The sequence below is a fragment of the Chrysemys picta genome, chromosome 4, assembly GCF_011386835.1.
Source record: "Chrysemys picta bellii isolate R12L10 chromosome 4, ASM1138683v2, whole genome shotgun sequence".
NCBI classification, from domain to species: Eukaryota; Metazoa; Chordata; order Testudines; family Emydidae; genus Chrysemys; species Chrysemys picta.
In genome coordinates, this window is record NC_088794.1 from 113,475,182 (window position 1) to 113,492,583 (window position 17,402).

At 45.5% G+C, this 17,402-nt stretch overlaps 1 protein-coding gene across 1 annotated transcript in view; it reads left to right on the plus strand.

Annotated features, from left to right (window-relative positions):
• The first annotated feature begins 1,062 nt into the window (after positions 1–1,062).
• Positions 1,063–17,402, plus strand: part of JDP2 (Jun dimerization protein 2) — a 54,510-nt gene continuing 38,170 nt past the window's right edge. Inside the window, exon 1 of the mRNA XM_065595533.1 lies at positions 1,063–1,215. Within this exon, the coding sequence (XP_065451605.1) occupies positions 1,173–1,215 (43 nt within the window). The 5' untranslated portion in view covers positions 1,063–1,172. The remainder of the gene's footprint in view (positions 1,216–17,402) is intronic.

Below are 17,402 nucleotides of genomic sequence, written 5' to 3' on the forward strand. Positions count from 1 at the left end.
GAGGGAGGAGAGGGTGTAACTGGTAAAATCTGCAGGCAGCCAAAACCCGGTGTTGTAATGTCTGAGTTTGGAAAGAGCCCCGCTGATATCACCCTGTGGAACTGTTAAGAGGCAAAATGCAAGAAAGGAAATGAAGTCCTTTCCAAACACTGCAAATGAGAGAAATTAATACCCACTCCTCCCACCCTATAACTGAGCTTGAAAACTTCTTTCACAGCAAGCCAGACATCCAATAGAGCAATCCTTCATCTTTTCCCCTCTCCCTACAACTTCTCTCTATCTATCCTTACTTATATTTGTGACAGAGGCTATACCACCGTATCTGAGCTCTTCCCAAGTAATTAAAAATAGACTTTTTAATTGCAAGACCTTTCACACTCATGGTGCATCAAACCAGGATAACACACGGTTCTGTTGCTTAATGAAGAGCCTTTATGGAAATGAAGTCAGGCTAAACACTGATTATTAATCTTCAGTGTGCGTTGTTTTGCTGATATGGTCCATCTTCTGTCACAGGATCCTAGGGAAGAGATGAACATGTTCAAAATAGTAACCAGTTAATCTGGAATATATGTTCAATACTTCATGGCACTAGCAGTGTAAACAGTGACATCACCCAGTGAACATTTGAACCAAGTGATTGATTATTGCCTTGATTTTTCTCAGCTAGAATGTGGAGAACATGAGCATTAAATATTTTCCCCTTAGTGCTTTCTGCTGGCTGGTGTGCCTTGCTGAGAACAAGTAAAAACAATGCACCGTAGTTTGCTTTGGAGAGGCGCGCATTCTCTTTTAACAGGTTGCTGGCTGTGCCTAGAATTCCTACTCAGCTCCTCAGACTGTGCTTAGGAAAGTTGGCTGATCCTCCCCCCCACCCCCAACATCTGTGATGGGGAGGGATATTATTCCGAGTTTGGCATGGTTCCTATAACAGGGTGGCCTGCCCCTTTAAGGGTCAAGAGGCCTTGGGCCAGTCAGTCCTGTTCAATCAGCTGTGCCCTGCTACACCTGTGCAGGGTTGGATTTAAGAGGAAGGAACTTGGAAGGCCAGCAGTGGAGGGCTGGCTGGAAAGCAAAGCAGAAGGCTGTGAAGAGCTAGAGGAGAGCACAAGGGACATAGAGGCCAGTGGAAGACTCCAGGCAGGAAGGCCTGGGAATGAGGCTGAGGGGAGATGTGGAAAGGAGCGCAGGAAGGGCAAAGGATGAGTGCAAAGGGTAAGTAGAGGAGTGTTTGAGTCAGAGAAGTGAAGACCGACCTCTGAGGAAGGAATAGTGTTACCACCTGGCTGGTCTTTTTGTGGAGTTGCCAGTTGCCAGAAAAATAATTTAATCTGCCATTTTTTTTATGTGGATCTAAAGGTTTGCGTTATTATCACAATACACTGGGATATCTAAGGTTAAACGTTTCTGTGTCCAGCTAAAGATGCTACAATGTTGCTGTTAAAAATAAGAAATTGCTGGAATTGGCAAAATCAAATGGCAAATACAAATTCAAGAAATAGACTCAATGGATTTTCTTTATGTATAATGTTCCAAAACATTCACATTCAAGCATGTAGTTTAAATTATTTTTTCCCCAAGCAGCATTAATTCTATAATCTCAGTGAAGACAGACACAAACAAAGCAGTTTGGAGAAACATGACCAAGGTAAGAAAATGATGTTATCAATGTGTTCTCTCTCTAGATATAAGTGGCTGTTGAAGGGGGGCGGGGTGGACTGCCTTGTGGTTGAGTGTTGGGGTTGCAGCAGGCTTTCCTTGTGTGTTTGGGGCATTTTTTGCATTTCAAAGGTGGTAACCCTAGGCAGGAGGAGCTGGGCCCAATTTGAGGCTTGGGCAAAGACTCTGTTTTGTGTTTGGTTTTGGATTTGTATAACCTGGAAGGAATGGGTTTTTGTTAACGACTTAGCAGGAGGGTCAAGTTGCTGAGGGGAAACTGCAGGCCCACCCCATGCCACCAGAGGGTGCTCTGAAGGCAGCAACCCTGTTAGCCCCGACCTGGTCTCCTATTCTCATGCCTGTTAGATGGGGAATGTCCCATAACCTCAGTAAGGCAATCTGGGAAACAATGGATATGATGACTACCAGGGAACAATTTGTATAGTGGGGGTGCTGAGAGCCATTGAACCAAACTATAAACCCTGTATATGATGGAAACCACTTCAAGCCAGGGGGTGCGGCAGCACCCCTAGTTCCAGCACCTATGATGACTACAAAAAGAACAGGAGTCTTTGTGGCACCTTAGAGACTAACAAATGTATTTGAGCATAACTTTTGTGGGCTACAGCTCAACGAGAAACTGCTGAACTCGAATTAATATGCAAACTAGATACCATCAATTTAGGCTTGAATAGAGACTGGGAATGGCTGACCCATTACACACGTTGAATCTATTTCCCCATGTTAAGTATCCTCACACTTCCTTGTCAAACTGTCTGAAATGGGCTATCTTGATTATCCCTACAAAAGTTTTTTCTCTTAATAAATTAGCCTCTTAGAGTTGGTAGGGCAACTCCCACCTTTTCATGTTTTGTGTGTGTGTGTGTGTGTGTGTATGTATATATGTATGTATATATATATAATCCTCACTATATGTTCCATTCTATGCATCCAATGAAGTGGGCTGTAGCCCACAAAAGCTTATGCTCAAATAAATTTGTTAGTCTCTAAGGTGCCACAAGTACTCCTGTTCTTTTTGCGGATACAGACTAACACGGCTGCTACTCTGAAACCTATGATGACTACAAGCCACTTTCCTGGATGTTCCATGGCATGTTGTCCTCCAGGCCTCACAGACCTCAGCAAGACAGACCACAGAGCTTCACATACAGTCTTCAGCCCTCCATAGATCCTAGGCTCATCTTGTCTGATGTAGACACATGGATGTAGATACCAGCTGGAGGTGGAGGAGGAGAGCAGATGTGATGTTTATACTCCAGCCTACTAGCAGCACTGTGCTAGTTAGTATAATACTGTCCCTGAGGAGATAAAAGTAGCCAATTGAAATTAACTTTCTAAAATCCCTCACTACTTCCTCCTTTTTTTTTTTTTTTAAACATCTAAGGATGGTGGACAGTAAATTAGACGGGAGTCTGCACTGTGTTATGGCTGCAGAAAAGGCCACTAGGATTGTGCAGAGTAGTCCAGAGAAGGGAAGTGATAATCCCTGTCTATACAGCTCTGGGGCAGTCTCACATAGAATATTGTGTTCTGTAGTGGAGAGAGAGATTAGATCTGAGTCTTGGCTAAATGATAACCAAGGTGGAAACCTGCAAATAACTGCAAGAGGGGCTCGGGGGTTATTTAGGGTGGAGCATGAGTTGTGAGTATGAGTAATGGAATGACATTAATAAAAGAGAAAATTTAAAGTGAAGAAGTACAAGATTTCTGCAAATAAGAGGTATGGGACTGTGGGATTATCTCCTAGGGGATGGAAGCCCAATATCTGTCAAGATGTTCATAGCAATCATTAATAATTATAATTAATAATAACCAATAATGTAAAACTCGACTTGACAAAGTGCCAGGGCTGTATAATAGAGAGAACAAGTACAAACTAGAGTAATAGACCAGATGGGAGCTAATGGGTTTTTCTGATTCTTACTGAGGATTGGACCTGGGGGTTGGACTGAAGAAGCTGCGACATGCAAGTGAGTTCTAATTACCTCCCTGCTGTAATGAAATTTAGGCTGAGTCAGTTAAGTCCCTTGGGCTGAGAGATGAATTTGCCTCTCAGGCCTCTTGGCTGAGGCTGCTCAGTTGCAGAAGGTGAGTGTCTTCTGGTGTCAGTTTTGACTGTATTTGATGGAAGCGGATCTCCAAGACCCTTGAGCTGGTTTATTACACAATCATACCATAGTTGCCATCCTCTCTTCCTCAGCCCTTTGGTACCACTGTGATAGGGGCTGTGTAAAAATGCATGAGAGAGCATTAAGAATAAATAAATTTCCCACTAAAGAATGGCTGCAGAGCGTGTGAGCGGCAGCTCCTCCAGGTGCCCAGGAGAGGCCTCCCTCTGGGACAGGGCTCAAGTCCACTGAAGCCCAGGACTGAATTAGCACTTCTTGTGGAATGGTCCCTGACTAACCTGGACTTGAGAGTGAGCTCTATGAGCAGGAATGTGTCAATGATATGCCAAACTGTGGGAAGTGAAACCTGGCTCTTCTTGCTCCCTGTCCCGACAGGCTCCAGCCCCGTGGTGGCATCACACCAGCTGGCGGGGATTGCTCAGAGTAAAACAGGAACTGTCTGCTTTATGTTTGAGTCCCAAGCCCATCTGAGGTCTCAGCCTGCAGTGAGTTAAACTGCTAGGCCATGAGGCAGGCAGGGGAGGATGTAAAGGACACAGCAGCAGGTGTGTGGGAAACAATTGGAATCTGTGACCCAGGGGAACAGCTTGGCACCTGCCTTCTCCAACCAACCTTCATGTCTCATACTGTTGCTATGACTCATCACTACCTCTTAGAATCATAGAAGATTAGGGTTAGAAGAGATCTCAGGAGGCCATCCAGTCCAACCCCCTGCTCAAAGCAGGACCAACACCAACTAAATCATCCCAGCCAGGGCTTTGTCAAGCCAGGCCTTAAAAACCTCTGAGGATGGAGATTCCACCACCTCCCTTGGTAACCCATTCCAGTGCTTCACCATCCTCCTAGTGAAATAGTGTTTCCTAATATCAAACCTAGACTTCCTGCACTGCAACTTGAGACCATTGCTCCTTGTTCTGTCATCTGCCACCACTGAGAACAGCCTAGCTCCATCCTCTTTGGAACCACCCTTCAGGTAGTTGAAGGCTGCTATCAAATCCCCCCTCACTCTTCTCTTCTGGAGACTAAACAAGCCCAGTTCCCTCAGCCTCTCCTCGTAAGTCATGTGCCCCAGCCCCTGATAATTTTTGTTGCCCTCTGCTGCTGGACTCTCTCCAATTTGTCCATATCCTTTCTGTAGGGGGGGGGGGGGCAAAACTGGACTCAGTACTCCAGATGTAGCCTCAACAGTGCCAAATAGAGGGGAATAATCACTTCCCTCGATCTGCTGGCAATGCTCCTACTAATGCAGCCCAATATGCCATTAGCCTTCTTGGCGACAAGGGCACACTGCTGACTCATATCCAGCTTCTCGTCCACTGTAATCCCCAGGTCCTTTTCTGCAGAACTGCTGCTTAGCCAGTCGGTCCCCAGCCTGTAGCAGTGCATGGGATTCTTCCGTCCTACGTACAGTGATCACGTATGTTTAATTCCTGTCCTGTCTCTGTGAGGTTCTTAAAAAGAAGCCAGAGAGCTTCACAACAGTCCCCATCCCCAGCACCAGAGTTAGGGTCTGAGTGAGAATCTCTACCTGAGCACTGATTGACAGCTACCCCAGCATCAGACATCCTGGGTATCCTGGCCTGGCCCACTAGTTCAGTTGATGATTATCTCATTCTAATGGGAAGTCATAAGATCAGAGGGAAAATGTGAATGAGAGGGTGATGGAGGACTGACTGTGCCCTGAATGCAACTTGTCTGATTCGGGAGAGGGAACTGGTGATTCAGGATCTGAGGAGACCAGCACAGATTGAACAACTGTAGCTGTTTTGCAGGTCCCAGACCCACTGAGCTCCACTCATGGGCAATTGGCCATGGCACAAGGGAAACCCTGTAGCGATTGTAAGGATGAGGGTAGGATTTTCAGCAGTCTATGTGGAATCCCCTTCTGTTGTTTGGTCTCTGCCTCACAGACTTTCATTCTAAATTCTACTTGACACAGAGAGGGACAAAGATAGGCAAAAATGGGGGAAAGGAGAGGAAGGATTGGGGGGAATGAGAGAGGTCCCCTTGTGACCCAGCTCAAGGCAGCATGTGCGCATCTTGGTGGGTCTGTTAAACTATTTTTGGCTTTTTGTTACCTTTCCTCCCTCTTCATGTTTCGTTGTCATAGCAGGAGGGAGCTTGAGGAAGGGATTTTAATAAGGTGAGGGAAGTATCTTGGTGAACATGTCTGAAGAATGTTGCAAGTATAAGGGGTAGCATGGAAGGAGACATGGAGAAACCTGTGAGATAAGAATGGAGGCTGGCATCATTGGTGGAGCAGAGAGTACATGGGGAATACAAATGGAGCCTAGGCCTAAGATGTAGGGGTTGCATGATATTGGGCTTTGAAATCAACAGGGAAGTGATAACACAGCAAGATGAGATCTGCAATGTCAGCCAGAGCAAGTTAATGGAGGACCTAATCTGCTGCTGCACGTGTCTGCTGCTCCACTTCACCACTTGCATTCTCCTGACTTTGGCTTCCTCTGGTTACAAGCCCTCCTTAGCCTTTTTCACCATGGGGCAGTAGAAGCCTGTGCCCAGCAGCTTTCTCTAGATATGTGTAGCTTCTACTGCTGCTGTGAAGGGATCAGTTCATGGGACGTCTTTGTCAAGAACCTCTGGAACTGAATGAACAGATGACACTTCAAGTGCAATTTTACATAGTGTGCACCTTTTTAGGTCACCGAAATCCTGGTCTGCAACATTCAGAGGCTCATTAGGCACTTGAGAGCCAGCCTGAGCATCCCACTGCCAGATATGGACCTCCTTTTAATATGCCCACGCTGGAAAATGGGGTCGTCCTTCATGTTCCTCCCCCATTTCTTTACCATCATTGCAGTTTACTCAATACTAAAGCAGCTTCCACTCCTGGTGTCTTTATATAATAATAAAATGACTGTTGAATGAATGGGGAGTCCCATGAGGCCAGAGTGTAGATTTTCCCTAGAAAAGACCTGCCCTGGGAAGAATGCTGGAGGAAGAGAATCTCATGCCACAACTGTGGAGATGTCTGTGATCTGGTGGGTTTAGGTTCTTTCCACAGAGGCTGCTATTTCTGCACTATCTGATCTGGGTGCGATGATTCCTTGCTCTATGAATCACCATGCATTGCATCCCTTGTTTTCTGTGGACAGTCCATTGTGCTTTGTGATGACATTTTGCTCAGCAGAGAGTGACCGATTGTGATGACTTTGTGGTGGTTAGTACATTTCCACTTACTCTTAATAAAAAGCCTGTAAAATATGTGATCTATGAAATGGTACTTGTCATAATAAAACATTCTCAGGGTTGGTAGCAGTGAGTGTAATACAGGGAGCCCACATATTGCCCAGCCAAGGGCCACACTGGCAGTTTGCCAGGTTGACTAATTCCCCTAAAGTAGAGCCAGTTGCATCCACCTTCATCAATAACCTGGCAGGGAAGGCTGCATGATGCATCAGCCAATGGGACATGGTTGATCACATCAACACTAAACATGGCTAGCTGGGAAATAGACTGTATAGGCTTCATGTCTGTATTAAGAATGAAGACCGATACAGGCTGCACAGTAGAACTCCTCTCAGGAATCTATATTTTATTGTCTTCTAAAAGGCTCTTGGAGGTCTGCAAGGCTCATAGGAAGCCCCTCTTCTGCCAGCCAGAGGGAAAAATCTTTGCCTAAAAATAAATCAAAGGCTGGTCATCCATGACCGTGCAGTTGCTGCCTTCCTCGCTAGTGTGGGCAGCACCCCATGCAAAAATCCTGTGTGATCATTTTGCCTAGCCCCTAGCTCTGGGACTGGCCTTCTTAACCCACACAGCATCTGATCTGATGGCTAAAACCTGAGAAGCTGCAGATTCCTGAGCCGGAGGCACTGGGCCCTGGTACCAGATTAGCTTTTTTTTTTTTATTTCCTTTCATTTAGCAGGATCCTGCAGAGCTGGGCAACTGCCAGTCTGTCTGTCAAGAAGGGAACTATTTTGGGAATTTTTATGATGGAACAATATTTTTTTGGTAAACAAACGGAAAGCTGTTAAACAGGGACCTTCACCTCTCAGCTCTCGGTTCACCTCCCTCACTGCTGAGATGCCACAGTGACTGCACTGTCCAACTCGAAGAGCTCCCTTCGCAGCTCTGGCAGGGGCAAAACAAATAGCAGAGTTTTTTCCTTCCTTTCATTAACTGCTCAACAAAAAATGTGGGGAAGAAAGAGGTGTTTTGGTTCATGTGATGGAAGCATTTACAGAGGGTGTTAACGCCTCAGGTGCCTGAGGGCACACTGGGTATATATCCAAAGATCAGGGGCTCTGTGGACTTGCCCACACTGCATCAGTGAGAACATCTGACCCCTTAATTGAAAGCACTAGAGTTGTTGCAGTTTGGGACATATTACAGCCTCTTTGTGTGTCAGTCTTGGAATGAGTTAGAGTTCTGCTTCTCTGCTACACTGTTAAATGGGCAGGGATGTATTGGGAGGATGAGCTTATTAATCTATTTCGCCCTCCTGTCTGACATGTTCTCTGAGCCTTTAACAGACTTGGAGAACTAGTAGGTAAAGTCAGAAAATCTAAGGGGAAAAGGAGTTCTGGAGAGCTGGCAGTTTCTCGAAGTTTGCAGTTGTGCCTTTAATACTGTCTATCTGATGCAAAGGGAAGATGAAAAGAATAGTAAAGATGGCTGCATCAGGAGCTCTTTAATTTTGTGAAAATCAAAAAGGAATCCTATAAAAAGTGAAAACATGCATGAATTGCTTAGGAGTTCAAAAGAAGGACACAAGCATGTAGAGACAATCAGAAAGACTAAGGGATAAAATAAGTTACATCTAGCAAGAGACATAAAAGAAAATAAGAGGCTCTATAAATACAGTAGGAGCAAAGAAAAAGACAAAGGAAAGCGTTCTTCCTCTGTTTAGTGAGGAAGAAGAACTAATAACTGATGACATCAAGATAGCTGAGGTGTTTGAAGCAAACCAGGCATTAATCTTTCACTAAAAAGGTTAATGGTGACTAGGTACTTAACACAATTAATATCAACAAGGGGGAAGTAACACAAGCCAAAATAGGGAAAGAACGGGTTAAAGAATATTTAGATAAAGCCCTGCCAACTCGAATACTTCTAATTTATTAAATTCATCCTACAGTACTTCAGGAACTAGCTGAAGAAATCTCAGAACTGTCAGAATCTTTGAGAACTCATGGAGGATGGGGGAGGTCCTAGACGACTGGAGAAAGGCAAACCTAGTATGTCCTTAAAAAGAGGAACAAAGAGGATCCAGGGAATTATAGACCTGTCAGCCTCACTTTGATACCTGGAAAGTTACTGGAATAAATTATTAAACAAATGTGTAAGCACCTGGAGGTTAATAGGGTTATAAGGACTAGCCAGCATGAATTTTAAAAGACAAATCATGCCAAACCAACCCAATTTCCTTCTTTGGCAGGGTTACTGCCTAGTGGATAGGGGAGAAGCAGTAGATGTGATATATCTTGATTATAGTAAGGCTTTTGGTACAGTCCCACATGACAGTCTCATCATCAAATTAGGGAACTGTGGTCTAGATTAATTTACTATAAGGTGGGTGCACAACTAGTTGAAAGGCTGTACTCAAAGACTAGTTTTCAATGGTTTGTCAAATTGGGCGGTCCGACAGGGATCAGTCCTGAGTCCACTACTATTCAATATTTTCATTAATAACTTGGATGATGGAGAGTATGCTTAAAAAATTTGCAGATGACACCAAGTTGGGAGGGGTTGCAAGCCCTTTGGAGGACAGAATTAAAATTCAAAATGACTTTGACAAATTGGAGAATTGGTCCAAAATTAAAAGATGAAATCCAGTAAATGTAAGTGCAAAGTACTTCACTTAAAAAGGGAAAATCAAATCCACAACTACAAAATGGGGAATAGCTGGCTAGCTGGTAGTACTGCAGAAAAGGATCTGGGGGCTATGGTGTATCACAAATTGAATATGGGTCAACAATGTGATAGTTTCAAAAAAGGCTAATATCATTCTGGAGTGTCATGTAAGACATGGGAGGTAATTGTCCAGTGAGGCCTCAGCTGGAGTACTGTGTCCAGTTCTGGGTGCCACACTTTAAGAAAGATGTGGACAAATTGGAGGAGTCCAGAGGAGAGCGAAAGAAATTATAAAAGGTTTAGAAAACCTGACCTATGAGGAAAGGTTAAAAAAACTGGGCATGTTTAGTCTTGAGAAAAGCAGACTGATGGGGGAGCTGATAATAGTCTGCAAATATGTTAAGGGGTGCTATAAAGAAGACCGTGATCAACTGTTCTCCATTTCCACAGAATGTAGGACAAGAAGTAATGGTCTTAAGCTGCAGCAAGGGAGATTTAGGTTAGACATTAGGAAAAACTTTCTAACTACCAGGGTAGTTATGCTCTGGAATGGGCTTCCAAAGGATGTTGTGGAATCCCCATCACTGGAGGTTTTAAAGAACAGTTTGGACCAACACCTGTTAGTGATGGTCTAGGTTGACTTGGTCCTGCCTCAGTGCAGAGGGCTGGACCTGGGTGACATCTGGAGGTCCCTTCCAGCCCTACATTTCTATGATTCAATGATACTATGTAGATTGTGAACTGTCTGTGGCAGGGACTGTCATCTTTGTTACTTGTCTGTACAGCATTTATCACAATAAGCCCCTGATACTTATTAGTCACTATTGTAATACAAATAAAAAATGAGTCAGCTGACTTGCCACCTGAAAGAAAGCCTTCCACCTTTGAAGTGTCCATTAGTAGGAAATGTTAGTGTAGTCAGGAGCTGACAGGGTCAGGACAGGCGGCATATGTGGGCAATTGAGGAGTTAGAGGATGTGTTGAGGGAGATATAGGATTGGGTGTTTGTCTAAAAGACTGAAGCTAGCAATGAGAAGGGCAGAGTCTTGCAGCATTTCATAGTGGTGGGACCATAAAATAATTTGTCTTTGAAGGAACCTTTAGTGGGTCAAGTAGTCCATCTTCCTATACTGAGCTAGGTTTGATTTAATGGAGCATCCAGTCTCACTTTGGATACGTGTGCACTGGAATCTTTTTAACTGGAATCGGTTGCCAATTAAATTGAGTGAGCCAACACATTTGTACATGCTAGCCTGGATACTCCACAAACATCTGTTCCGGGGCACAAATGTTTGGACTGTCCAGACTAACTTGTACAGACATGTTGGCTAACTCAGTTTAACTGACAGTAAGTTAACTGGAGTTAATACACTCTAGTGTAGACAGCCCTTTCAATTCTCTCCAGTGATGGTGATTCTCTTCCTTACCTACCACCTTGTTTCATTGTCAAACTGTTTTGATAGTGGTCAAGTCTTCCCTACCGTTTAACTTATGCTTGCTTTTCTGCAGGCTCATCCTGTGCTCTCCTCATTGACTAGCAAGAATTGCTGGTGTGAACACACATTATGGGATCTTTCACCTGTCCTGTCCTGCTTCTGCCTTGGGATCTCTCCCTGACCTCATTAACTCTTCTTGCATTGAAACTTTTGTTACTAAAGGCTTTTGCTTCATTAAAAAAAAAAAAAATAGCCTTCTCCCCTTCCTGGGCAGTAGCAGCCCCTCAATTTCCTTTGTCATCCTGTGGCTTAACCTGTTTCTTTTCTTCCCTTCTGCAGCAGGCTCAGCAGGATGGTTGGAGCCTTTGCCTGTTTGCACCATCCTCCTGTACGCGGCCCCTGGCATGTCTCCTTTGCCTGGTTTTTTAACTTGATCCCAATTTCACTTTCAGGTCTTTAAAAATCTCCTGGTGCCGCCTCTTTATCCCAATGCAAAGGGTAAGTAGAAGTAACATTGGGATGGTCTTCTGCCCTGCTGTGGTATTCTGCTCCTCAGCATGGATCTATCTAGGCACCTCACATATTAATGTAGTGAGGGAAGATGAAGAGGAAGGATGGCCCAATGGTTAAGACACTAATGTAGGACGTGGGAGACCTGGGTGCAAGTCCCAGTTCTGCCACAGATTTCCTGTGTGATGCTGAGCAAGTCACTTAGCCTCCCTGTGCCTGAGGAGTAATTATGCGGCTAATAGTGCTACCCTACTTCACTGGTGGATTGGGAGGATAAATACATTAAAGACTGAGGTGCTCAGCTGCTATAATAACAGGGACCATATAAGACAGACCTATGGTCACACTGCTCCTGGGAGGTATGACAGTATGATTACCCTATTTTGCACAGGGGGAACTGAGGCACAGAGAGAGACTTGCCCAAGGTCACACAGCAAATCTTGTGATCCTAGATCTTCTTGTTCCCAGTGCTATGCCCTTAAACAGATACCTGGGAAGAAACCGTCCATGTGACTCCCATTTCCTGTGATTGCAACACTTACTAACTGTTTAGGAACCTCTTCTATCTCCTCTTCCTGCTTTGGGATCTATAGCATCCACTCTCCCCTACTGCCGACTTCCCCTCTCTTCTTTTCTCCCTTGGTTTTAACCCAGAGATATTCAGCATGCGTATCTCTCATGCCCATCTGCCCCTCTGAGCATGTGTTATATCCCTGATAACTAACCCAGCTCCATTCCTCTTTATCTCTCACTACTGACATGCTCATGCCCTTCTGTAGTTTATCATCTTACTAGGTCTCTGTGATGCACCCAAATCAGTGTTGTTCATGCATGACACCCTCAGTTCCTCCTGTCAACTCCTATTCATGCCATAAAGATGGCTACAGTTTTGCTTTACATTACGTGCTTCTGCAATTTTGTTCTTTCTCCTTTGTCCATCTCCATATCCCCCATTTCAATCTGGAATTTTACCCTTATGTGCCAGTTTGGAGCCTTGTATTCCAGACGTGCAACCACATTTTAAAAAAAAACACCTGGGGTGGGAGCTGGTGATTATCATCTTTGATATTCAAGATGATTAAATAGGGAGGTTTAAAAACAGAAACATGCTCATTTTCTAGCTCCAGAGCTAGCCCTAGTGGCCCTAGTGCTGGCATTGGGAACCCATCCTGCTGAGCCTTCTCAGCATCACAGGTCCTCAGACTCCATAAAGATCCCACAATTGGAAGTGAGCTGGCCCTTTTGTTGCTGATGCATGAGGCAGAGTGGACTCCAGGATGGGTTTTCTGCAGCTAGAAGGGCTCCACAGGGTAGAAAAGCCTTGCTGGGTCTGAGTTGAGGGGGATGTAGGGAACCACATGTAGGTGGTAGCAAGGGCCCATTTTTACAGTGTCCCTTTCCTCATCTTAAAACCCCTGTTGCTGTGGCTACCTGACCCCTTCACCTTGAGCCTGTATAAATACACCCATTAGGTTGGAATAGAGTCTGGTACCTACTGCTGCCTCCCTTCCCCCTGTTACCATGGCTACCCACACAACTGGGAATGATATCACTCTGGTCAGCAGCACATCCAATGGCTGCAGCGTCCTCAGGAAGCAGCTTTCAAGGGGACTCTCCCGTGGAGGGAGGTATGAGGGAAAGCCCTAGGATGGTGGCATAGGAAACCAGTCCCCTCCACCAGGAGTCTTTGGGATCCTCTTTGTTGTTACTGTAGCTGATTGTGGGCTTGACTTTCTCTTTCCCAGCCTCCAGCCCATGGGCACCTCCTTGTCCTGTGTTTATGACATTATTTCCAAGACAACAGATTATAATGGATGTTCTATCCCAAGTGTAGCCTATGACTTCACTGCAGGATAAGGCAGGAGAAGCAGATAGTTCTATCATCTATTATATTGCATTTCCCTTATCCTACTATCTCATTGGAAAACAGGGATCCATGATTCAGCACAAATATCTCTGGAGGGTATCTTTCTAACGATTTAAAATACATGTCTGTTGGGTTAAGATATGGCTGATGTCACTACTTTGGTGGCTTATACATTGAAATTGATCAAAACTAGAAGAATCACAAGTTACCAAATTACATGGCCCTATGCCCTCTCCCTCCCCCCACCAGCACCATTTCTTGCTGTCCTCATTGGTGTATTTGAGTGCTGAGGGGATGGGGAGGCTTTACTCCTCAATCCCTATTGGCTGTGTCTCTTCAAAAACCCTCAGGCTTCTGCTGGGTTACTTTATTGTTTCACACGTTGAACCTGTGAACCTGAATTGTTTCTCCTTCTTCATGCAGCCACCATGTGTCCCTGGCCTACAAATCTCCTAGACTGGAACCCTGCTAGTCGGGGCCAGTTTGGCTGCAGTCATGCCATGTACAGCCTAGGCTGTCAGGGAACCAGATGGAATCTGGTGCTTCCTGCAGATGATCTGTCCCTAGAATTTGTGTTCAGAAGAACTGGTGGTGGAGAGGGCTTGGTAAGCACACAGGGACTAGGAGGCTCTTGGGTGAATAAAGAGCTGTAGGGGTTTGGTAGAACAAAGGATAGAGGGGGACCAGAAGTGGCTTGGGGGAATTGGACCTTCCAAATTTAAAGACGGATCTGATTTGCCTACAGATTTCAGTTTTTTGTTTCTACAGGCTGTTCTGCTCTGTGCCAGTCTATTCTGTTCCATTTAGGTTTGTATACTGTACCTATTGCTGGGACAGCTGAATGCTTTAACTAGCCAGAAAACTACATTTAAAAATGAGTTTTGAAATTTGCTTTTCCTGGGGGATTGCCACTTTGTAGCTCCTTTAGGCTGAGCTCCCTGCATACAGCAGGGACCCCTTACCTCCCATCCCTCCATTCCCCCCACAAGCTCCCTGTGGGCTACCCTCCTATCCCCTGCCAGAGTTTCTGTGTGCCTTCTATTCTCCCCTTGTCCCATAGTAGATTCCCCCAACCATGCTCCCCTCAGGGCTCCCCCTATGGTAGGGATTCTCTGATCCCCCATTCTCACCTTTCCCCCATGCTAGAGGCTGTATGTGCCTCCCTTTTCCCCTCCCTCCCACGTCAGGGGCTGTGTGCATAGCCACCCCCTACTATTATTTCTTCTGAGTGATAAGTTTAACATGTTGACACCCTGAATAAGTATTGTGAGGATGAGCAGAGATGAGATGGGATTGGTTATGCTGAAAGGCATTAATGGGTGCCATCCATCAGTCTACAGGCGAGTCTCATCTTACGCGGGGGTTCCGTTCCGCGGTTAGCGCGTAAAGCGAAAACCGCGTATAGTCAAAACTACATTGAGTTGAATGGCAGGCGAAATCGCCTACAGGTACAGTATTAAAATTGTTGTTTTTTCTCTTTTTTTTTTTTTTTTTTTTTTTTTTTTGCTGACTGCGTAAAGCTGAAATCGCACATGTTAAGATATGACAGACCTGTATAGACAATGGCTGTGGTTTTGCTTAAGAGCTGGCAGAGGCTTCATGTGGCCCCCATTTCCCACCTTTTGGTTTTCCCATTTCCCCCCAAACCAATAGGGTTCTACCAACTAATGTCTAGAACATTCCCTGAAATTTTGGAATTGATTCTACGAAGCATTTGAAAGTTTTTGAATTACATGCAGCCAGACAAACCAAGAAATGCCGTTGAATAGAGCGTGAGAGGCCTTCACAAGCACAGCCAGTAAACTGGATAATTCTCCTTTATGATTTAAAACCCGGAAATGGAAAAGTGGATTAAAAGCAGGTTCCCTTTAGTTGATCTATGGGATTCGTTTGCTGCGAGTTCATAGAAAAATGGTAAAATTGGATTATGGAAAGGGGTAAAACTCCTGTAATTTGGGATTGAGGTGAAAGGATGGAGCTGGGCGAGGGGAGGTTGGGATTGAGGTGCATGGGTGGATCTGTAGTTGGGGACGGAGGTGGGCTTGAGATGCCTGAGCTGAGCTGTGGTAAGGAGGATGCACTGTGCTGCTCACACTATTGCCTAGTTCAGGGCTTCTCAACCTTTGTCTTTCTGAGGCTCCCCCATGATATAAAAAATTCCACATTCCACCTGTGCCACAACAACTGTTTTTCTGCATATCCAGTAGACTAAAAGCCAGGGCTGGTGTTAGGGGGTAGCCAGCAGGGCAGTTGCCCCAGGGCCCCATGCCACAGGGGGCCCTGCAAAGCTGAGTTGTTCAGGCTTTGGCATCAGCCCCGGGCGGTGGGGCTCGGGCTTCGGCTTTTTACTCTGGACCCCAGTGAGTCTAACGCTAGCCCTGTTCTCTGGCTTATTTTACGGATCCCCTGAATCCTGATCATGGTCCCCATGGTTGAGAACCGCTGTTTACATCTAAAAGTTGGGTTGACCTACCTACATTGTTCAAGACTCTGAAAAATGTCATGCCCTGTGCGATGTAGTTAGGTTGATCTAACTCCCACTGTGGATGCAGCTAGGTCAACTGAGGAAATTCTTCCATCAACCTAGCTACCATCTCTTGGAGAGGTGGATTAACTACCTTGATAGAAAACCCCTATCTTCTGCTGATGTAAGAACCATCTACACTACAGCAGCACGGCTGCAGTCACAGTGCTGTAACTAGTACAGCACCACACAGACACACCCTGTATCTAGCTCTGGTGTTGTACTCCCTCATTTTCAAGCATACTGAAGTTACCCTTTTTGTAATGGGTAACTTACTAAGTTGTCTCCTGCTGCCCCGTTAACCTGAGGCTTTACATTAACAGGGACCTACATACTGGCACTCCAGGAACCCCCGTGCTGAGCACGAGGGATTCCTGACACCAGGCACTATGGAGTTAAGTGGTAGGACTGGAGAGTTTGCATACAAAACCTGTACTAACAACCCCCTTTGTGTCACAGGCTCCTGAGTCTTCCGATTTCTCACCTGTCCAGACTGGTTCAGAGAGAAAATGTCTACTTAGAGTTGAAAAGAAAACCACACCTATTTACAGTGGGATTCCCCAGTGCTCACCCCTGGAGTATTAACCCTTCACCCTCAGGCAGGGAGATTACTATGTGTGCTCCCCTGGGCCATTGACCCTTCCCCCTCTAATATAGCAATTGCCCTGAGATCTCAGCTTTTTCTCACCATCTATACAGAGATTCCCCTCTCTTTACATCATCATGTATTAGGGTGACCATATTTCCCAAAGGGAAAATGGGACATAGTGCGGGACTGGCCCTCACTCTCACCCGCCCCCTCAGGGCTCTCTCGTGCCACTCGCCAGAGCCCCCTTCCTCGCATGGGGGGCAGGCAGGGCTCGGGCGTGTACATACTAGATAGGGTGAACGTATTTCCCACAGGCTGGGGCTGGCATCACTGCTCACTCAAGCCCTCTCTGCCCCCTACCTGAGCCCTGCCTCCCCCATGCACAGGGCTGGTATCACCACACACACGTACCTCACTTTTTTGACAAAATTTGGTATTTATTCCATTTGCTCTTGCAAACTGATCAAGTTGGCAAGAGCAAACTGGACAAATGCCCACTTTTGCCAAAAAGGTCAGGATGGCCGGGACAGGGCTTAAAAAAGTGATTGTCTCTGCCAAAATGGGATGTATGGTCACCCTATCATGTATAAAAGTTTTGGGTCCTGTTAGACTTTTCCAACCAGTAAGCCTTTTTCTAAGGGAGCAGAACTCTCACTGATATGTTTAGGTGGGAGCCTCCATCACTTCTGTGTTTTGTCTCTGACCCTAGCAGGTTTCCCCCCTTGAAACATTCCTGCTTTCTTCCCGGCCTGCCTCCCTTTTTGCTTTCTCTCTTTCCCCTGACTTCTGAGTTTTCTCAGAAGGAATCCCAATCTCTGGCCTCCCTCAGGCGGGAGTGTTGTTGTT